Raw genomic sequence first — 18,069 nt, 5'->3', positions numbered from 1 at the left:
TATTCCCCCGTGTATGTCCATTGATATGCGTGATATGACCATTGAAATTACTGCAAAACTTTTAATGTGTCGATTTCAATTTTAGTCAAATTTGATAACATATATATAATTAAAAGAGTTTTTTTGAAAATATTGTCTTCTGAGATACTCCCAAAAAAAAAATTATGGGTGTGAAGATTAGAAGGCATAATGATAACAGATGATTGAATCTGTCTGTTCGATTTTTAAATTCTGTTTGCATGGAATAAAGCAAACATTGTGCATAGGAAAAAAGTCAATCATTAATATATAAGCTGACTATTTAAATTTATGCATCTATTTATATGAACATATTTAAAACTATCAATTAACATTTATTTGAAACATGATTAAGTCAAGATTTGAGCTTTATAATAAAACATAAAATGATATCCACTAATTTACCGATTTGTCTTGAATTTATGCGATAAAAAATTGATTGAATTAGATATTTCAACTCATTTTTCTTTAGTTTTTTATATCCCAACTTAGTATCTTAAATGTGATTCCTAAAAATTTATATTCCTTTCACCACAACACATAGGTATGACAGCGGAATCCGATCCCGTGGGAACCGAATCGAACCCGTCTCGACTTTGACAGATAAAAATCGTGTTGACCGAGTTCGGGGTCGGATTCGGGTTTTGCCCAATAACCCAAAGCGAGGGCGGGGACGAGTATGGGATTATTGATATCCGTCCTGACCCGCCTGAAATTATAGAGGAAGAAAAAGTTCCTAAAACTTAATTTGCGTCGCGGTAGCTCCTTAGTCCTCACTCTACCTACCTCTCTCTCTCTCAAATTCATTGATTTGGGATTTGGAGTTGGCACTCCTGTACTTCGATCTCCTCTCCGATCTTGATTCCTCTATAGACGAGGACACCAAGATCTCTATCTCTCTCTCTCTTAACCATCCATCGCATTGCACGGATAATTTCTTCTTTTTCTTTGCTTGTTTGTTTTTCCACATTATTTTATTTGTTCGATATTTGATTTGATTTAGAATGTTGCTGATTTACTTATGTTCTTCTCTTTGTTTGGAAACTTGCTTGAACTCTACATTTTGGAGAGTAATATTTGTGGTTCTCTCCACATACCAAAGTTCGTGTCTTGATATTATTTGCCTTGATTTGTATTAAATGGATTCTTCTAGGCTTATGTTAAGCAGAATTATATGAGTGCAAGTCATTTAATGGACCATGGATTTAAACCAAACAGGATGTAGGTGCAAAAAAATCATTGAGATTCTATCCCCCTAATTCTTTTTTCCCTCCCCCTTTTTATTTTTATCATTCCTTTTTATTGATTGGTTACTTATCTCCTTTTAACTTGGTTCCTTTGAACACTTTACTCTGTCCACTTGTTTTTCTTTTTCAAATCCACGATGACAGCTTTATTAATGTCTTCCATACTCGTTGTCTCCCAGTGATTTAGCTTGGTGATATTATATACAACAATTTAATATCAGGGAAAGAATTGTGTGTTGTCAACACATAAATAAATTTATCAAAAAAAATGTAATCTACTATATATATATATATATATATAAAAGAATATTTGATTCTATGCTAACAATCTCATATTCATATCCCAAAAATATTAAATAAATATTTTAATTTATTTTCTCCAAAACTATTAAATTAACATTACTTAATAACCATGGAGAAAAAAAATCTATTTTATTATTCATGGATATCAAATATCTTTCATTGTCATTCAATTATTCAAATAATTTAAACAGATTCTATTTTATATTAAATAATATTATTCAAATTTGTATGCTATTGATTTACTTTAATTTGACATTCCATGTCAATCATGTAATTTTATTCATATAAAAAAATATTATTTGTGCCATAAATACACACAACCAAAGGCCAAAGGAAATAGGGGCCATGACCCAAGGTTTTTAAACTTTTATAGTATTATGTATAAAATTATTTTATAATCCTCTTTTTTTTTCTCTAAGTTATTTTTAATATTTTATTAATATTTTATCTAAAAGTTAAAATTCTTTTCATTTTTTATTTTTTTTATTTGACAATTATATTTTGTTTCTTATATACTCTTTCAACTCTGTATCTTTTATAAAATGATTAACTTATAGAAAAATTTACTTTCAACAAATAAAATAAATTGGCTTTTTTAGTAATATTTTATTGGATTTATAGGTTATATTTTGGTTAATGATACATCTATGCTTAGTTAATTTTTGTAAGCATTATTCATGTCTTATTCACTTAACCAAATATTTTTTTAAATTTTTCATGTGTTACTCAAGTATCTATTTTTGAAATATTTTGATTATAATGAATTTTTTTCACTTATATGAAATTTGTTTTACTTTCTTCTGATTTTGCTACCTGTCTTTCAATGATTATGTGTTAGTTGCACTTATTAATTAGTATCTCTTATGCTCAATATAATTTATATTTCTTTTTTCTCATAAGAAAATATTAGTTATATATTAAATTTTTTTTATAAATTTCATGCATGTAAAATTTTAAATATTTTAAGTGATGATTTTTTTTATGTTGACCCCCTTTTATATATATATATATATAAAGTAATAAATTTAAAATAATGAATAAATCATACTAAATTTTATAATAAATATTTAATACTTTCAATTATATATAAATCCACCAATGTGAATCATGTCATATATCAATCCAACATTAAGAAAAACCAATGTAGAATTTTTTTTTTCATTATTCTAATTTTAAGTTTTATAATGATCTCATTAAACTTTGACATTTATACATATTTATGAATAATGTAATTCATAATAAATATTTTTTTTATAGAGCGTAATAAATGTTGTACTAATGTAGTAAATACAAAATTAAATTAAAATTAAAAGTCATTTAAAAGTAATGCTTACTTTATATTTAAGTACCCTCAAGATTTAGTGTAGTTCACTCATCTCTTCGATGGCCCGAAAGCTAATTTATTTTTATTATTATTCTTTGAAACATAATAAAATTCAAATTGACACGCACAGTTATTCTTTTATAAATTGAATTTAGAGGTTTATTGAAAAAGTTAGTTGTCTATTAAAGTGAATTTTGCCCAGCTAATTAGGATGTACATAAATATGAAAATTGTGTATAAAAATAATAATAAAAAAAAGTAAACTTAAATTACTATATAAAATTATTAGGAAGCATCATTTGCTTAACACCTCTTATTAAAATTATGTATGCATCTAGTATTATTTTTTAATAAAGCTACTGTATGCAAAAGCATCAAGAGAGAGATTCACTCATCCCATTGTGTATCTAATATACAAAAGTAAATCTATTTATCAAGATTTTTCTAAAATCACACTTATATACAAGTTAAAATAATATAAAACATGTGAATATAAATATATATAATAATTATTTTATTTACATTTTAAATAGGATTGACACATATTTATTGACATATCTACTAAATATATATTTATTAAAATTTAAATTAATTGATTAATAATATATTGAAAATTTAAAATAATATAAAAAATTAATTTTATAAATCATAAAATGTGAATTTAATACCCGTGCAAAACACGAGACATTAAGCTAATTGTAAAAAATTAGTTGCACAAAAAATATTATATTTACATTTCATAAATATGGAGTTTAAAACCTTCCATTCAGAAAATATTACATTTAAACAAATTTATATTTTTACCCATAAAAGTTTTAATTAAATATTATATTTAAACTAATTTATTGATTTACCTATAAACATTTTAAATCACATTATAAAATAAAGAGCAAAATACACAAACACTCTCTCAAGTTGGACATATTACACACATATTTCCGTATTTGATCCCTACACAAACACTCATTATTTTGATATTCCACACTAGTATTCCTTTTCCAGTGACGGTGTTAATTCCGTTTACACAGAATAGTCACATGTTAATCACATGGTTCTTTAAGAGAATCGTTATGACAAAAATACCTATGTTTTCTCCCCACCAAAGTTTCAATCATACATTTTAGGGGTTATATATGTCTTTGTTGGTTTTTGTTTGATTCCTGTTGGCCAAATTGATTTCTTCATACCTTGTTCAATTTCTTCATGCATTCGTGAGTTATTGATTGTTGGTCGTGGGTTTGATTTGCTTTTGTATTGAAGGTTTCACAGTTTGACACAAATCACAGTTTGTCTCACATTAGGTGCGTTTTTTTGTTTCCTTTCTATACCTATTTGGTGTCTTTTCTAGCTTAAAGGTTTCTATTGTGGGTTGTTGGGTGTTGTTGTTGTTGTTCATTGTTTCCCAAATTCAAAATGTTATGTCATTGTGTTTTTATTTTAAGGTTTTTGTTTGTTTCTTGTAGGGTGTTCGACAAAATATCTCATTTAAGGGTTGCATCTTCTGACAATGTTAGGGGGGGGGGTATTTGTGAAACACCAAAAAAAAGTATTTTGTGTGGATTGCTAATGAAAATAAAATGTAGCAGAACCATAGCCGATCTGAATTCATTTATTTTATATGTGTAAGACCATAGGTTGTAATATGTTTGATTGGGTTGAAAAGAAATTTGAAGATGATTATGATAAGTTAAAGATGGAGATGGAATGCATGAAGACAAATATGGAAGACGTGAAGATGAATATGGAACTCATGAAATGGGAATTTGCACGAATAGATACAAAGTTGTTAGTTTTAGAAGGAAATTGTGAATGGTTGAAAGGAAATGTTGCAATATTCATTGTGTTAATTGTAATTGTTATTGCTATTTTAGTTATGGATAGTATCTTTAAGTAATTTTAAGTGGTTGTTTAAAATTAATTGTTCTTCATTCTTATTTCTCATGCTCAAAATTATGGATTTAATAGGTACACGAATCATAAGAAAATATTTCATTTGTCTCAATTTCATTCATAACATAATAATAAAGACAATCATAAATAAATCATGCTCTCAATTAGCCTATTATTGTGTATCTTCAAAATAAAGTTATCCCAAAAAATTGAAAACAAAGCCCTATTTAGTATCTAGTAACAATAGACTTGTTTTTCATAAAATAACCCCTACAGACGAAGTTGTTTGGCAAAAGACAGGCCTATAAACATTATAATATATCAAATCATATTCTAATTCATATTAAGTCTTTTCACTCTTGGTTTTTGTCTTTTTCTCTTCTTTGAACCTTCAGCTGTGTTAGTGTTGCCTTCTTGGTTGGAAGACTGAGTTGCCCCCTACGTATTTGTTTGCGATTCCTGTCAATAAAATTAAAAATTGGATTAATTTGCAAATAATTTACAACTTGGTTAGAGGAACACTAGAACTGTTTTAAGAATACCTGAAAGGTAACTCTAGATTGTTGGGTTAAAGGAACACTAGAATATGTTGGTTAAGTTCCAACAGTTATTGTGCCTTCCGAATTTGTTGACATGAAATGTTTGTCCTCTCAATTCCACAAAATGGACCAAAAAATCTGCATTCCTTGGTGTGGAAGCTTATTTTGATGATGCCAAAGACTCAAGTCAAGAATCAAGATTCAAGCAAGTTTTAAGAATCAAAGATACATTAAAACAAGATTAAATAAATCAAGAAGATTCAAGAGAAGACTCAAGATATGCAAGAACCTCAAGAAAAGCATCAAGATAAGTATAAAAAGAATTTTTCAAAGAAAAGATTGAATAACACAATTTGTCCAAAAGAATTTTTCAAAGAAAAATCTTTTACCAGAGTTTTTACTCTCTGGTAATCGATTACCATAAGGCAGTAATCGATTACTAGAAACCCGAAACAGTTTTATAATTGTTTTGCAAAGTAGTAATTGATTACCATGGGTATGTAATCGATTACCAATATTTTTGAACGTTGAATTTCAAATCTCAAGAGTCACAACTTGGGACAAAATATTTTCAAAATAGTGTAATCGATTACACAATATTTGTAATCGATTACCAGTGGTTTTTGAACGTTGGATTTCAAACCTCAACATGAAGATTCACAAGTTTTGATAAAATAAACTGTGTAATCGATTACACCATAATGATAGTCAATTACTAGTGACTGGTTTTGAAAAATTGCCAAGAGTCACAACTTTTAAAGTGACTGGTTTTTTTGAAGAAATTGTCAAGAGTCACAACTTTTAACATGGTTCTTCAAGAGCCATCAAATAACTATAAATATGTGACCATGACACGAATTTAACCACCAATATTCTCAACATCTTTCTAAGAGTTTTTGTTCAACACTTGTTTTGTCAAGAAAAGTTCATTGGGTAAAAACTTGTGCTATTCTATTTTCTTCCTCTCCTCCATTCTTACAAAAAGTTTTTCAAGAGACCTACTCTTGGTGACTGTTTTCAAGAGAAGGTCTTCTTGGTTACAAACACTAAACACAAGGGACCAACGTTCCTTGGGTTAATTACAAGAAGCAGGATTTGCTTCTTGGTTGATCACTGGACACAAAAGATCAACGTCTTTTGGGTTCATTGCAAGAAGTGGGTATAACTTCTTGGTTGTTATCACTGGACACAAGGGACCAACGTTCCTTGGGGTTCATTACAAGAAGTGGAAATAACTTCTTGGTTGTAATCACTGAACACAAAGGAGGAAAGTCCTTTGTGGTTCATTGCTTGTAAAGGATTTTACAAGGATAGTGGAAATCTCAAGCGGGTTGCTTGGGGACTGGACGTAGGCATGGGTTGTGGTCGAACCAGTATAAATCCGGTTTTGCATTCTCTCTTTCCTTAATCTCTTTTACTTTCTGTTGTGTTCATATTTCTTTAAGTTTACTTCTCCTTATTTGTTAATCAAGTAACTTACAATTAAAGAAATAATTGAATCTAGGGAATATCTAAGAAAGAGAAATTTTCAATTAGGAATAATCAACAAAATCTTAATTCAACCCCCCCTTCTTAAAATTTCTGAGGCTACTTGTCCAACACTTGGATCTAGACCCAAATATGGAACGTCTTCCATTTTGTTTCCTGCATGTTGACAACCAAATATTAAAATAATCAAACAATGGATCTATAACAGACCACTACAGTGACAAGTAATCAAAACAACAATAGTAAACCCAATAGTGATCCCCAACAACAACATAATTGTCCCATGAACAATAGTAAATTCAAAAATAACAGTGGTGCCCAACAACAACAATGGTAATGTACAATAATAGTGGTCCCTAACAACAATAGTTGTCTCAAACAACGACATTAGTCCACAATAATAGTAAAACCTACTTAAATCACATTAACCAAATTAAAAAAATGAACTCTAGAGTTTAAATACAAGCATGAAACACGCACCTTAACAAATTCAAACTTTCAATCTTGCACAGTTTAGGTCGAACCACAACCAAACTAACACCAACCAACTCAACCATTGGCCAAACATAATCGTCGAAGGCAATGTAGCCGAACACCACTGTGGAGAAATCAGTGGAGAAATCTACTTTTAACCCGAGCAGACAAAGATGGTGGCCATCGAACCCAAGAGAGAACTCAAACCCTAGCAAAACACATTTTGGGGGTTTCAGAACATATGAGGGAGCGACAAAATGAGGGGTTTCAAAATTATGAAGGATAATTTCGATCTTTCACAAACATACTAACAACGTTAATTAATGGATTTAGTCAAGTGTACAAAAGAAATGCATTTTAAGATAGGGGATGCACGTGTAATATCTCCAAACTTGAGGGACTGTTTGTGTAATTTTCTCTAAAATAAATACATTTTAAAATAAGAAAATATTTGACCTACTTAAAAATTCTCTCTTTTTTCAATATAGAGTTATATGCTTATTAGGATGCATAAATTAATATTAAAATTATTTAAGTTAAAATAATGTTATTATTAAAAAGATAAAACTATTTTTAAAAAATAATTTTTCTTATGTAATGTATAATACTATTTTAGTCTGTTCAAATGAATTTACATATTTCAAACCATGAGTTTAATACCTATCGTTTAAAAATAGAGCTTTTTAAAAAAATTAGATTTCAACCAATTTTTAAATAAGTGAAGAAACTTAATTTATTCCGTTTAGATTTTTTTCCATATCTTTTTCAAGATTGATGGTCGAGCTTTCACGACTAAAACTACTATTACTTGACATGTGAAATATTTTCTAAAAGATTTTTTTATATCTTTTTTAAAACCTGCCATTGATATTTAGTTTAGAATTAGATGCACCATTGAGCATGTGGAACTCCTCATGGAATTATCTAGCAAAGGCAAACATTAGTAAAACCACCAAATGATGAAATTTCAATTACTACATGCACTCATATACACATAAAATCCATGTGTCATAACAAATAAGTGTCCAAGATTCATTCAAGGATTAAAAAAAAAGGTATATGCTACAACAATGTTTATTGTAATGACAAAACCTTTGGATCTTCATGACCATAATCATGCAATTTAAAACCTTGGACAAAAATAAAACATAATAACTGATCGAGTTCAAAAAAATAAATTGGGCTCTATTGTGTAGATTTTCAAAATATACATACAAATGTAAAAATAGTTTTCTCTCTCTAATAATAAGATACATAGTAACAAACAAAACCAGTAAAATTATAATATAGTTAGACTCAAAGTTAATTTATGTAACAAAACATTTTCTAATAATAACAAAGGACAACCTAGATCACATACAAATGCTCACCATGATTTTTGAAAGAAATACTCACTAATTTTGGAGGCTAACAAGAGGAATAGTTCCAAAATTTGTATGTGTCTCTTCAATTATCATAAACAAATCCAAAAACATCCCTAAACCCAAAAAAGAAAAAAGCAAATTGGCAAACAATTAAGAAAAAAATACTAAATGAAAGAAAGAAGAGAAAAACAAATAGTGTAAGACATAATCAGAGAAGAAAGAAAAAAAAACTTTAGGGTTTTAGAAAAAAAACCTGTATTTTTTTTTCCTTGGATAAGAAAGAAAACTTTAAAGTCGGTAGCATTCTCATCAAAACTACAGCATTGTTGTTCAACCATAATTATGAAAAAAAGAATACGCAACACGTAAAAGATAAAGACCCAATCTTGTTGCACCAAAACTATTTTTCATTAACATTCAAAACTTGTGCATATTCAGACTTGCCCTTCCCGTAGCCACTTCCCACATTTCACTATTGTTTACATAGAGCATGATCTGGGAAGAGGGGATTTGGAAACGTAAAAGAAAATGATTTGGGAAAGATATAATGAATATATATCAAATTCAACAGTGAAACAAAAAAAATGAATTCAAAATATCATAATATTTGGGAGAACATCGTAACAGAGTATCAAATCCTATGGAAAATAACTTCATGAAGAATAAAAAGTGAAACCAATTGAATGGAAGAGGCTTACCCACCATAAGCATATACAAATAAAAAAATATATAAAAAAGAATAGGTATAATAAAATTCGTATGTACCTGGTGAAGGAATGAGCGTAAAGACCAAATCTTTGTCCTTCGTTAAGAAACTGCAACCCAGACCTGAAACAAAGAAGACAAATGATAAAAGAAACCATGATATCATTAAAGAAAAGAAACCCCAAAAAAAATATTCAATCATCGTTTCATAACCTATTGAAGGATTTCCAAAAACACATAAATAGTCCGATTGAAGAGAATTTATAAAAAAAAAAAATAAGAAGAAAGTTGGATTTCGTACGTTGATGTGTTTAAAAAGAAACAAAATGAAGAAGGAAACATTTGCTGGAAGGAAATAAGAATCGTGTGTTTCTGGAGGTAGAGAGTTGAAGCAGATAACATCCATTAAGATAGAAATGAGTTATCCAATGATTTGTTGCAACATTTCTTCCATCACCATTATTGTCATATTTTTCATCGTCATTGGCTTTACTTCCGCATTGTAGCAACTTCTTGGCCTCTTTGGAATCACTCTCGTACTCGAGCCCTTCTTTCATAAAATGAAACATTGAAAATAAAAGTGACTTTTATGATGCAATTAAATGGCACAACCATCCCATTGTATCATTTATTCATATTCTCACAATTTTTTTAATTTGCTTCCTGTATGGGAATTATATGAGACATGATTGTCATTTAATGAATTCCACTAATATAGTTAAGAGCATGGAAATGTGAATTAGACATTTATGTTTTTATATTTTCAAAATTTAAAGTCAACCATTAATATATTATCAGCCCATTGAATTGTACGCTTTAATACTATTATTACCATAACAATACAATTTATTTGTGTATTTATTATATATGTCAATTAACGATTAATACATTTTAAATATATTACAATTTTTTTTTATAATGACATAATTATGAAATTTCCATGCAAATGAGCCGAAAAAGAATATTTGCATCGATTATCCCAGCTCACTTCTCTTTTATATATATACAATTATCATGACCGTGGTATGAAATTGTCATGCAAATGACCGCAGTACAATTATCATGACCGTGGTAAGTAGCACGACCATGAGAAGAAAATAACTATCCTCTAGAATGACTTCAACCATCCGACAACAATCATGGTAAATTTCACTACGGTCATGGTCAACCCATGAGGGTTGTAGTCAATTCACAACTTCTCAGAGCTTCAGCGCCACAACTTTTTGACCATGGCCATGGTGGATTACATCACGATTGCAGTGTGCCTTTTCTAACTAACACATTTTGGAAAGTTATAAATAGGGATTTTATCATATTTTTGAATTAGAGAGTACTTTTGAGGGTTGTAAGACATAGGCAACACCGCAAGGACGGATTGTGATTGTCATTCTTTTCTTGTGATATGTCTATGTTAATTTCTTATAGATTTTCTAATTTTGCTTTGACCACGGGTGACTAGTCATCTTAGGCTGAGGGATTCAATGCAACTATCCAATTGTATCCCTTTCTTTGATCTTAATGGAATTCTTCAGTTATTTATGTTGATTAATTCTCTTCCTTATTCTTATTGTTTATTTGAGAACTAATCAGTCCTATGCTTAATCAAATGTACTATGGTGATAATCTCCGTATGTTAGGTAGATCTAGGTAGAAAATATTTTACACCAAATTGCATGATCAAATTGTTTGGATAAATTTCGATAGATTAATTAACCTTTAATTGATCATTCCTTGTTTTGATTATATCCCATGACTTGAAACAATACATTTTTTATCATTGGAGTATTGGTTTAAAGCAAGAACATCATTAGACCTTGATCATATATAGGTTTTTGATTGACTTTGGGAATTGATAATCAACTTTGTAGGAATTTCATAGGAATTCGGATTGGGAAAAAATTACTATTGGTGAATCATAATTTCAGATGCTTTTAATATCATTCAAATCTCTTTTGCGTATTTTACTTGTTTTCTTTTAAAACCAAAACCACAAAAATATTTTAATTTTTCTGGTTCAATAATTTTGACTACTTAAAAATATAATTGATCTCTAGGGTTTGATAATTGAACTTTTAGTTCACTATTGGGTAAGGTTTGATGATCGAACTTTTAATAAAAAAAATTATATATTTACAAGAATTTAAAAATACATATAAAACATGAAAAATATATATTTGATTGATGAAAAAAGTAATAATGAATGTAAATTTTGTGAGAGAAAAAAAAACGTAAAACAAATGAACATTCTCTTATATTGGTATGAGTTTCTCTTTAGAATAATTAATAATTAAAATATCATGCTTTAAATCCATAATTAAATAAATGAAAAAGAATTTGATTATAAAATATTATTAACATACAATTAAGAAAGTATTTATATATTTAAAATACTTTATACAAATATTCATAAATAATATTTACCCATACATCTACACTCCGGTGAGCTTATAGTCACGATTAATTTGACATTCATTAACGTGTGGTGCACGTGGAAGACACCAAATTGCATGCCCGTAGGCTAAATCCATTTTCCTAATCCGAACACAACCCATCTGTCTATCTATATGGAAAGTAAAAAAAAAAAAATCCAAAAACATCAAAAGAGAATAAGAAAATGATCACCGGCAAGGGCCTGCTGCCGGACGCCGGACGCCGGCGATTGACCACGTTCTGGAGACAGATCGATAGAGATTGCAAAGTTTCAATTTGCACGTCAACGTGACAACCATATTATGAAAACTACCAAATCTGAACCGTCCAATCCAATTGAACCATATTATGAAAACTACCAAATCTGAACCGATTACCAACAACGCGTTTTCTGCATATTTTTTTATTCATTCTCTCTAACAGAAAAAAAAACCGCCATAACTTCCTGTCTTTTTTCTTTTCCTCCTCTTTCCTTCTTCATTCCACGTTAAGCTCTCATTTTCACCCTCCCATTTCCTTCAAAATCAAAACCCTTTTCCATTTACGTGCATTTTTCTCCTTTTCATCATTTTTTCCTCTTAACGTATTCCTTGAAGCTGGTACCACAAAGGGTTTAATTAATTTGTTCCGGCCATTAATGATGGTTATTTTCATGCTTCACAAATCATAAAAAGGCTTTTTTTTTTTTTTTTTCTTTTCGTTTCCTTCCCATCTTTGATGCCCTTGTCTCAGCACACTTGCATGTTCATGCCTCATACCATGTGGCAGAAACAAAATCTTCGTCGTTCAACGTGTATTCTGGCTTCAATTGCGTTGTACCATCGAGCTGATAAGGTATCATGAACAACATTTTTTTCCTGGGACAAAACATAGATGTTGTCCCTTAGGAGTTATTCTTAAAAAATTGGAGTTTTACCTTGATAATAGTGTAATAAAGGTTTGCATCAAAGGTGAACATAGATAAAAACTACAATTCTAATTAAAGAATAGTATTGAAACACTTATGAAAGTGTATCTAAATTTTGTCCTTTTTTCTTTCCTTTTTCACTTTGAGGTGAAAAATGAAATGGGGGTTTTTATTTGATTTTTGTTTGTTATATTAGATGTTTGGAACAAGGAGTAGTATCTAGTGTCAGATGGGAAACAACTGTGTTGGATCGAGAACCTCTTCTTCTAAAGACGGAACAAATGGCTCTTCTAATTCAAGTTCATTCTGGTGGTCACGTGGACACAAGAAAGATGCTTCTCATGCACACAAAAGTGGCAAAAAGAGTGCAAAAGCCGCAGAAACTGTTCAAAACAAGCCTCCGGAGATGGTGAAAATCGAGAGGGAGGATGTGAAGCCTCCTCATCAATCCAAAGAGACTAAACCGCCTTCGGAAGAAACAAAGGAGCAGCCAACAAAACCAAAGAGGCCACACAATGTGAAGAGGCTAGCAAGTGCAGGCCTCAAAACAGATTCTGTTTTGCAACGAAAAACCGGTAACCTTAAGGAGTTTTACAATTTGGGACCAAAGCTTGGACAAGGCCAGTTTGGAACCACTTTCCTTTGTGTGGAGAAGATCACTGGGAAAGAGTATGCATGCAAATCAATATTGAAGAGGAAGCTTTTGACAGATGAGGATGTGGAGGATGTAAGGAGGGAGATTCAGATAATGCACCACTTGGCTGGGAGTCCTAACGTGATCTCCATCAAGGAGGCTTTCGAGGACGCTGTCGCGGTTCATGTTGTTATGGAGCTCTGTGCAGGGGGTGAGTTGTTTGATAGGATTGTGGAAAGGGGGCATTACACTGAAAGAAAGGCTGCTAAGCTTGCAAGGACTATAGTTGGTGTGATTGAGTCTTGCCACTCCCTTGGAGTGATGCATAGGGATCTTAAGCCTGAGAATTTTCTCTTTGTTAATCAGCAAGAAGAATCCCCTCTTAAGGCAATAGATTTTGGACTGTCTGCTTTTTTCAAACCAGGTTCGTCAAAATGTTCCATTCTTTCTCCCCCTCGTGCAATTAACATGTATCTTCAGTTGCCTACTTTTCGATTTTATCAAGAGAGTTGTTATGGTATCCAAAGAAATCTAAAGGTTTTGATAAATTTGTTTTTTGGGCCAATAGTTGAATGAGTTTGGCACACCAAAGGAGAGAGGGGGGGGGAGAGAGAGAGAGAGAGAGAGAGAGAGAGAGAGAGAGAGAGAGAGAGAGAGAGAGAGAGAGAGAGATTCTCAATAACAATAACCTAACCCTTAAATTTCCAAGAGTACCATAGGATTTCTCTTTTATCAATTCCTTATGTGGATCATTGATTCTTATTAATATCCATTAGGTGTATAGTGTGCCTTATGTTGTGGAACTCAATATTCTCCTTTGACAGAATAATGGGCCCTTTTTTATGTGATTATATTACCAATGATGTGGTGATCGTAGAGAATAAGTAGGATGTGGGAAATGCTTATGTGCATGTTCTACTAATTGAGCTATTGGGGATTAATATGATTTTTCCACCTTTTTGCTTTGGTGATTGATTAACTATATTTTTTTTGGTTGTGGAGAAATCATTTCCATATTGTACCTAGTATGCAAACTAATGGTAGTCACATTTTTTGTAGTAACATATACTTGTCTTGCTTTCCTACGGTTTCCTATTTGAAAGAAATAAAAACTGAAACCAAACGGCTAGATAGTTTGATCTGATTACTTGACTTTTTTATAATAAACAAGTACTTCCAAAAGGGGAAATAATGAGATATGAACTCTGCCATTATGTGAAATTCTAAGTTCAATTTATGCTAAGCAATTTTGTGTTGATCTGTGTAATAAAATGTGACGAACAATGCACTGTTTTGGGTTTGAAAAGAAGTCATTTTTGTGAAGAGAAGTACTAGTTTGTGCATTGGTTAAGAGGCTTTGTTTATTTTGCATCCGGCTATCTTAATTCCCAATAAACTAGTTTGACATTGCATAGAGTTTCTGCATTGTTCTACTCTTATGATCGCCCCTAACTTTTGTCACTAATATAGAAACACTCATTATTTTCAGGTGAAATTTTTGGTGATGTAGTAGGAAGTCCTTATTATGTAGCACCTGAAGTTCTACGTAAGCGTTATGGCCCCGAAGCAGATGTATGGAGTGCTGGTGTCATAATCTACATTCTCTTAAGTGGGGTGCCTCCATTTTGGGGTGGTAATAGTTCTTAACATAGCTAGCACATTATCATCCAATCATTTTGGTTATCTTTTATTGAATATATTAGAATGTAGTGACAGTATAAAGGTTTGTCACATTTTCATCCAATTACAGATTGTGTCATATTTATAAGTTTGTTAACTTACATAATAATTATATTAAAAGTTATACCTGAGATGATTTCTAATTGGTTGGCAATGTAAAAATACAATGACAATGCATGAAAACTAGACTCTTCTTTTTTCCTTTGAAAGTTTCCTGGTTTAACATTTTACTATTTATTCTGTTCCTTGGTAATAGAATCGGAGCAAGACATATTCGAGGCGATTTTGCATTCTGATCTTGATTTCTCATCGGATCCTTGGCCTGCTATATCTGAAAGTGCAAAAGACTTGGTTAGGAAGGTGCTTGTCAGAGATCCTACTAAAAGGATAACAGCTTATGAAGTTCTTCGTAAGATTGAAATAAAAGTTATTAGTCTCATACCACATTTGGCATGTGATTATATATTAGTATATTTTTTCTTCAGAACAACCTTATTTATTTTGTTAGATTACAACAGTTTTCTTTAATACACCTGCAGCACAGAACTTAAAATGAAAATATTTTTAAAAAGTTACTCATTCAGTTTTACATGTTAAATATTTTAGTTTTATCCAACACACTGATGGGGTATATTGCATATTTGGATGAAAGGTTAAGCATTGTATTGTCAGAACTGTAACATGTGAATAAAAATTATCATAACATTGTTAAACTTGAGGTATTCTACCACATTGTTAATGAAGATGTTCTGATTTTTTGCAGGTCACCCCTGGATTCAAGTTGATGGAGCTGCTCCAGACAAACCTCTGGATTCTGCAGTTTTGAGTCGCCTGAAGCAGTTTTATGCAATGAATAAACTCAAGAAAATGGCTCTCAGAGTAAGTTTTTTTTCTATTCTATAATCCACTCTCGTGAGAGTATCTATTTTTCCTCTCTTTAGGGATTGATAACTATAGGTTGTGAAATTTTTACTTTTATTTGCAAAGTTGAATATGTCAACTTGTTGCTAGATTTTGGTGCTCAATATGAGAAAATTTCTGCTTAGATTGTCAAATTTTGCTAAATTGTTGTTGTTCTCTGCAGGTTATAGCACAGAATCTTTCTGAAGAAGAAATTGCAGGGTTGAAAGAAATGTTTAAAATGATAGACACAGACAACAGTGGTCAAATTACATTTGAAGAACTCAAGGTTGGACTGAAAATGTTTGGTGCTAATCTCAATGAATCTGAAATTTACGACCTTATGCAAGCAGTAAGTACTCAGAATCATCTTCTTTATTCCTTAATTTCATAAAACATACATTTTCTCCATGTCTTCCATTTAGTGGGGCTAGCCTAGGATTTCAATTTTCACATAATAATAGTGTTAAGAGGAGACCTTCAAAGAATTTGTTGCATTTGTCTCTTATTTTTATATGCTGGTTATGCTATTATTATAATTACATTAAAGTGGATTTCATGCATAAATAGGGATGCGTAACTAATTTTTCATGGCACCTGGATCCTGGGAGCAATTTATTGTTTGCTATTCATTGTTTATGATTATGATCAAGCGCAAAGAGGTGTTCTAAGTATCATTTAATAAGACATTTTTATTATAATGATATATTGATAGTGCGTAATAAAATTAGAAAAGGTATAATCTTTTAGTAGTATATTATTTTGATCCATGGAACCCAATTTTGTTTTGGTTTACAGGCTGACGTTGATAACAGTGGCACAATTGAATATGGAGAATTCATAGCTGCAACATTGCATCTAAACAAGGTTGACAGGGAAGATCATTTAGTTGCGGCTTTCGCTTATTTTGATAAAGATGGAAGTGGATACATCACTCAAGATGAGCTTCAACAAGCTTGTGAAGAATTTGGCGTTGGAGATGTCCGCTTGGAGGAAATGATCCGAGAAGCTGATCAAGATAATGTGAGTATATATTTGATAGTAACACAATTTATTGATTAGCACATAATGAATAAAAAGAAGAAGAAAAAGAAAAGAGCAAATTGACACTATTTTAGCTTTCTTCAAGTTGATCACAAAATTCTGGATTACTACCATTAGAATGAGAAGTAAATTAACATCTTCATCATACTTTCTCAACTGTGTTGAATATATTAATTTTACTTATGGAAATTACTAGGTGGCTATAATACAATTTTTAGATAGATATTAAAAGAATTTTTTGCCATGGTGAAATTTCAATTTCCATTAATCTTTTAATGACTTTGTTATGGTTATGTTTTGCCTTCTCAGGATGGAAGAATAGACTACAATGAATTTGTGGCTATGATGCAGAAAGGCCATGCAGATTTGGGTAAGAGGGGTCGAAAGGGTAACACTAGTTTTAGAGTTGGATTTAGGGAAGCACCACCTGTACGTTAATTATAGTGGATCAATTTCCCTTGTTTCTTTTTTCCCATTTTTGTTTTTTTTGGTAAATTAGCATTTTCTCCACGGTTGTTGTACTTAGTCTCTTGAGAGGAACCTAAATGACTCGTATTCCACAAAATGTTGATAGGCATGCTTCATGGATTTTGCCATCTTATGTGCATTATGGATAAAAAAAACATTGTTTTGGCAACAGGGTTGGTTTATTTTTCAAATTTTAATATTAATGTGGTATCTTAAGTTCAATTAGACCAATATTTATTTGAGAGTACTATATCTATATGCATCTTTCTGGAGCGTAAAACAGAAATTCTAGTTTAACATGAGATAATGACTTGACTATAGAGTTGGTAGAGAGGACTTTTCAATGGGTATTTGCCATGCTTTACCGTACACATGGAGTATAAAGTGTTATCATGACATGCCTAATGTAAGAAATACCACTGTCTGTATTTTATTCCTGAGAGTTCTAAGTTATTGCCTTATTGGTAAACTCTTATATACTTTCAAAATGTTATACACAATTAAAATTATAATATACGGATAGCAAATTATAAATTCTCTCAGAAAAAAATACTTCCTTCTGTCTGGACAATCAAAATCTCTCTTTTTTTCTCAAATATAAGCGAATATTAATTAACTTTATTTTATTTAATGATATTATCTTTAAAATATCGT

The 18,069-nt window shown here is 30.8% G+C and overlaps 1 protein-coding gene across 1 annotated transcript; it reads left to right on the top strand.

Annotated features, from left to right (window-relative positions):
* Positions 1-12,894: 12,894 nt before the first annotated feature.
* On the top strand, positions 12,895-17,548 carry LOC114371624 (calcium-dependent protein kinase 1-like). The gene is made up of 7 exons (XM_028329002.1): positions 12,895-13,747; positions 14,813-14,956; positions 15,260-15,412; positions 15,767-15,882; positions 16,088-16,255; positions 16,702-16,926; positions 17,257-17,548. Exons 1-7 carry the CDS (start codon positions 12,919-12,921, stop codon positions 17,383-17,385), a joined length of 1,764 nt encoding a protein of 587 aa, XP_028184803.1. The 5' UTR covers positions 12,895-12,918; the 3' UTR covers positions 17,386-17,548.
* Positions 17,549-18,069: the final 521 nt, after the last annotated feature.

This window comes from Glycine soja, chromosome 2, assembly GCF_004193775.1.
Source record: "Glycine soja cultivar W05 chromosome 2, ASM419377v2, whole genome shotgun sequence".
Classification (NCBI taxonomy): domain Eukaryota; kingdom Viridiplantae; phylum Streptophyta; class Magnoliopsida; order Fabales; family Fabaceae; genus Glycine; species Glycine soja.
This window is presented reverse-complemented; position numbering and strand designations above follow the sequence as displayed.

Coding starts and splice junctions, on each gene's coding strand:
- LOC114371624 (XM_028329002.1), top strand. CDS start 12,919: ATGGGAAACAACTGTGTTGGATCGAGAACCTCTTCTTCTAAAGACGGA. Junction 13,748..14,812: donor GTCTGCTTTTTTCAAACCAG/GTTCGTCAAAAT, acceptor CATTATTTTCAG/GTGAAATTTTTGGTGATGTA. Junction 15,883..16,087: donor TCAAGAAAATGGCTCTCAGA/GTAAGTTTTTTT, acceptor TGTTCTCTGCAG/GTTATAGCACAGAATCTTTC.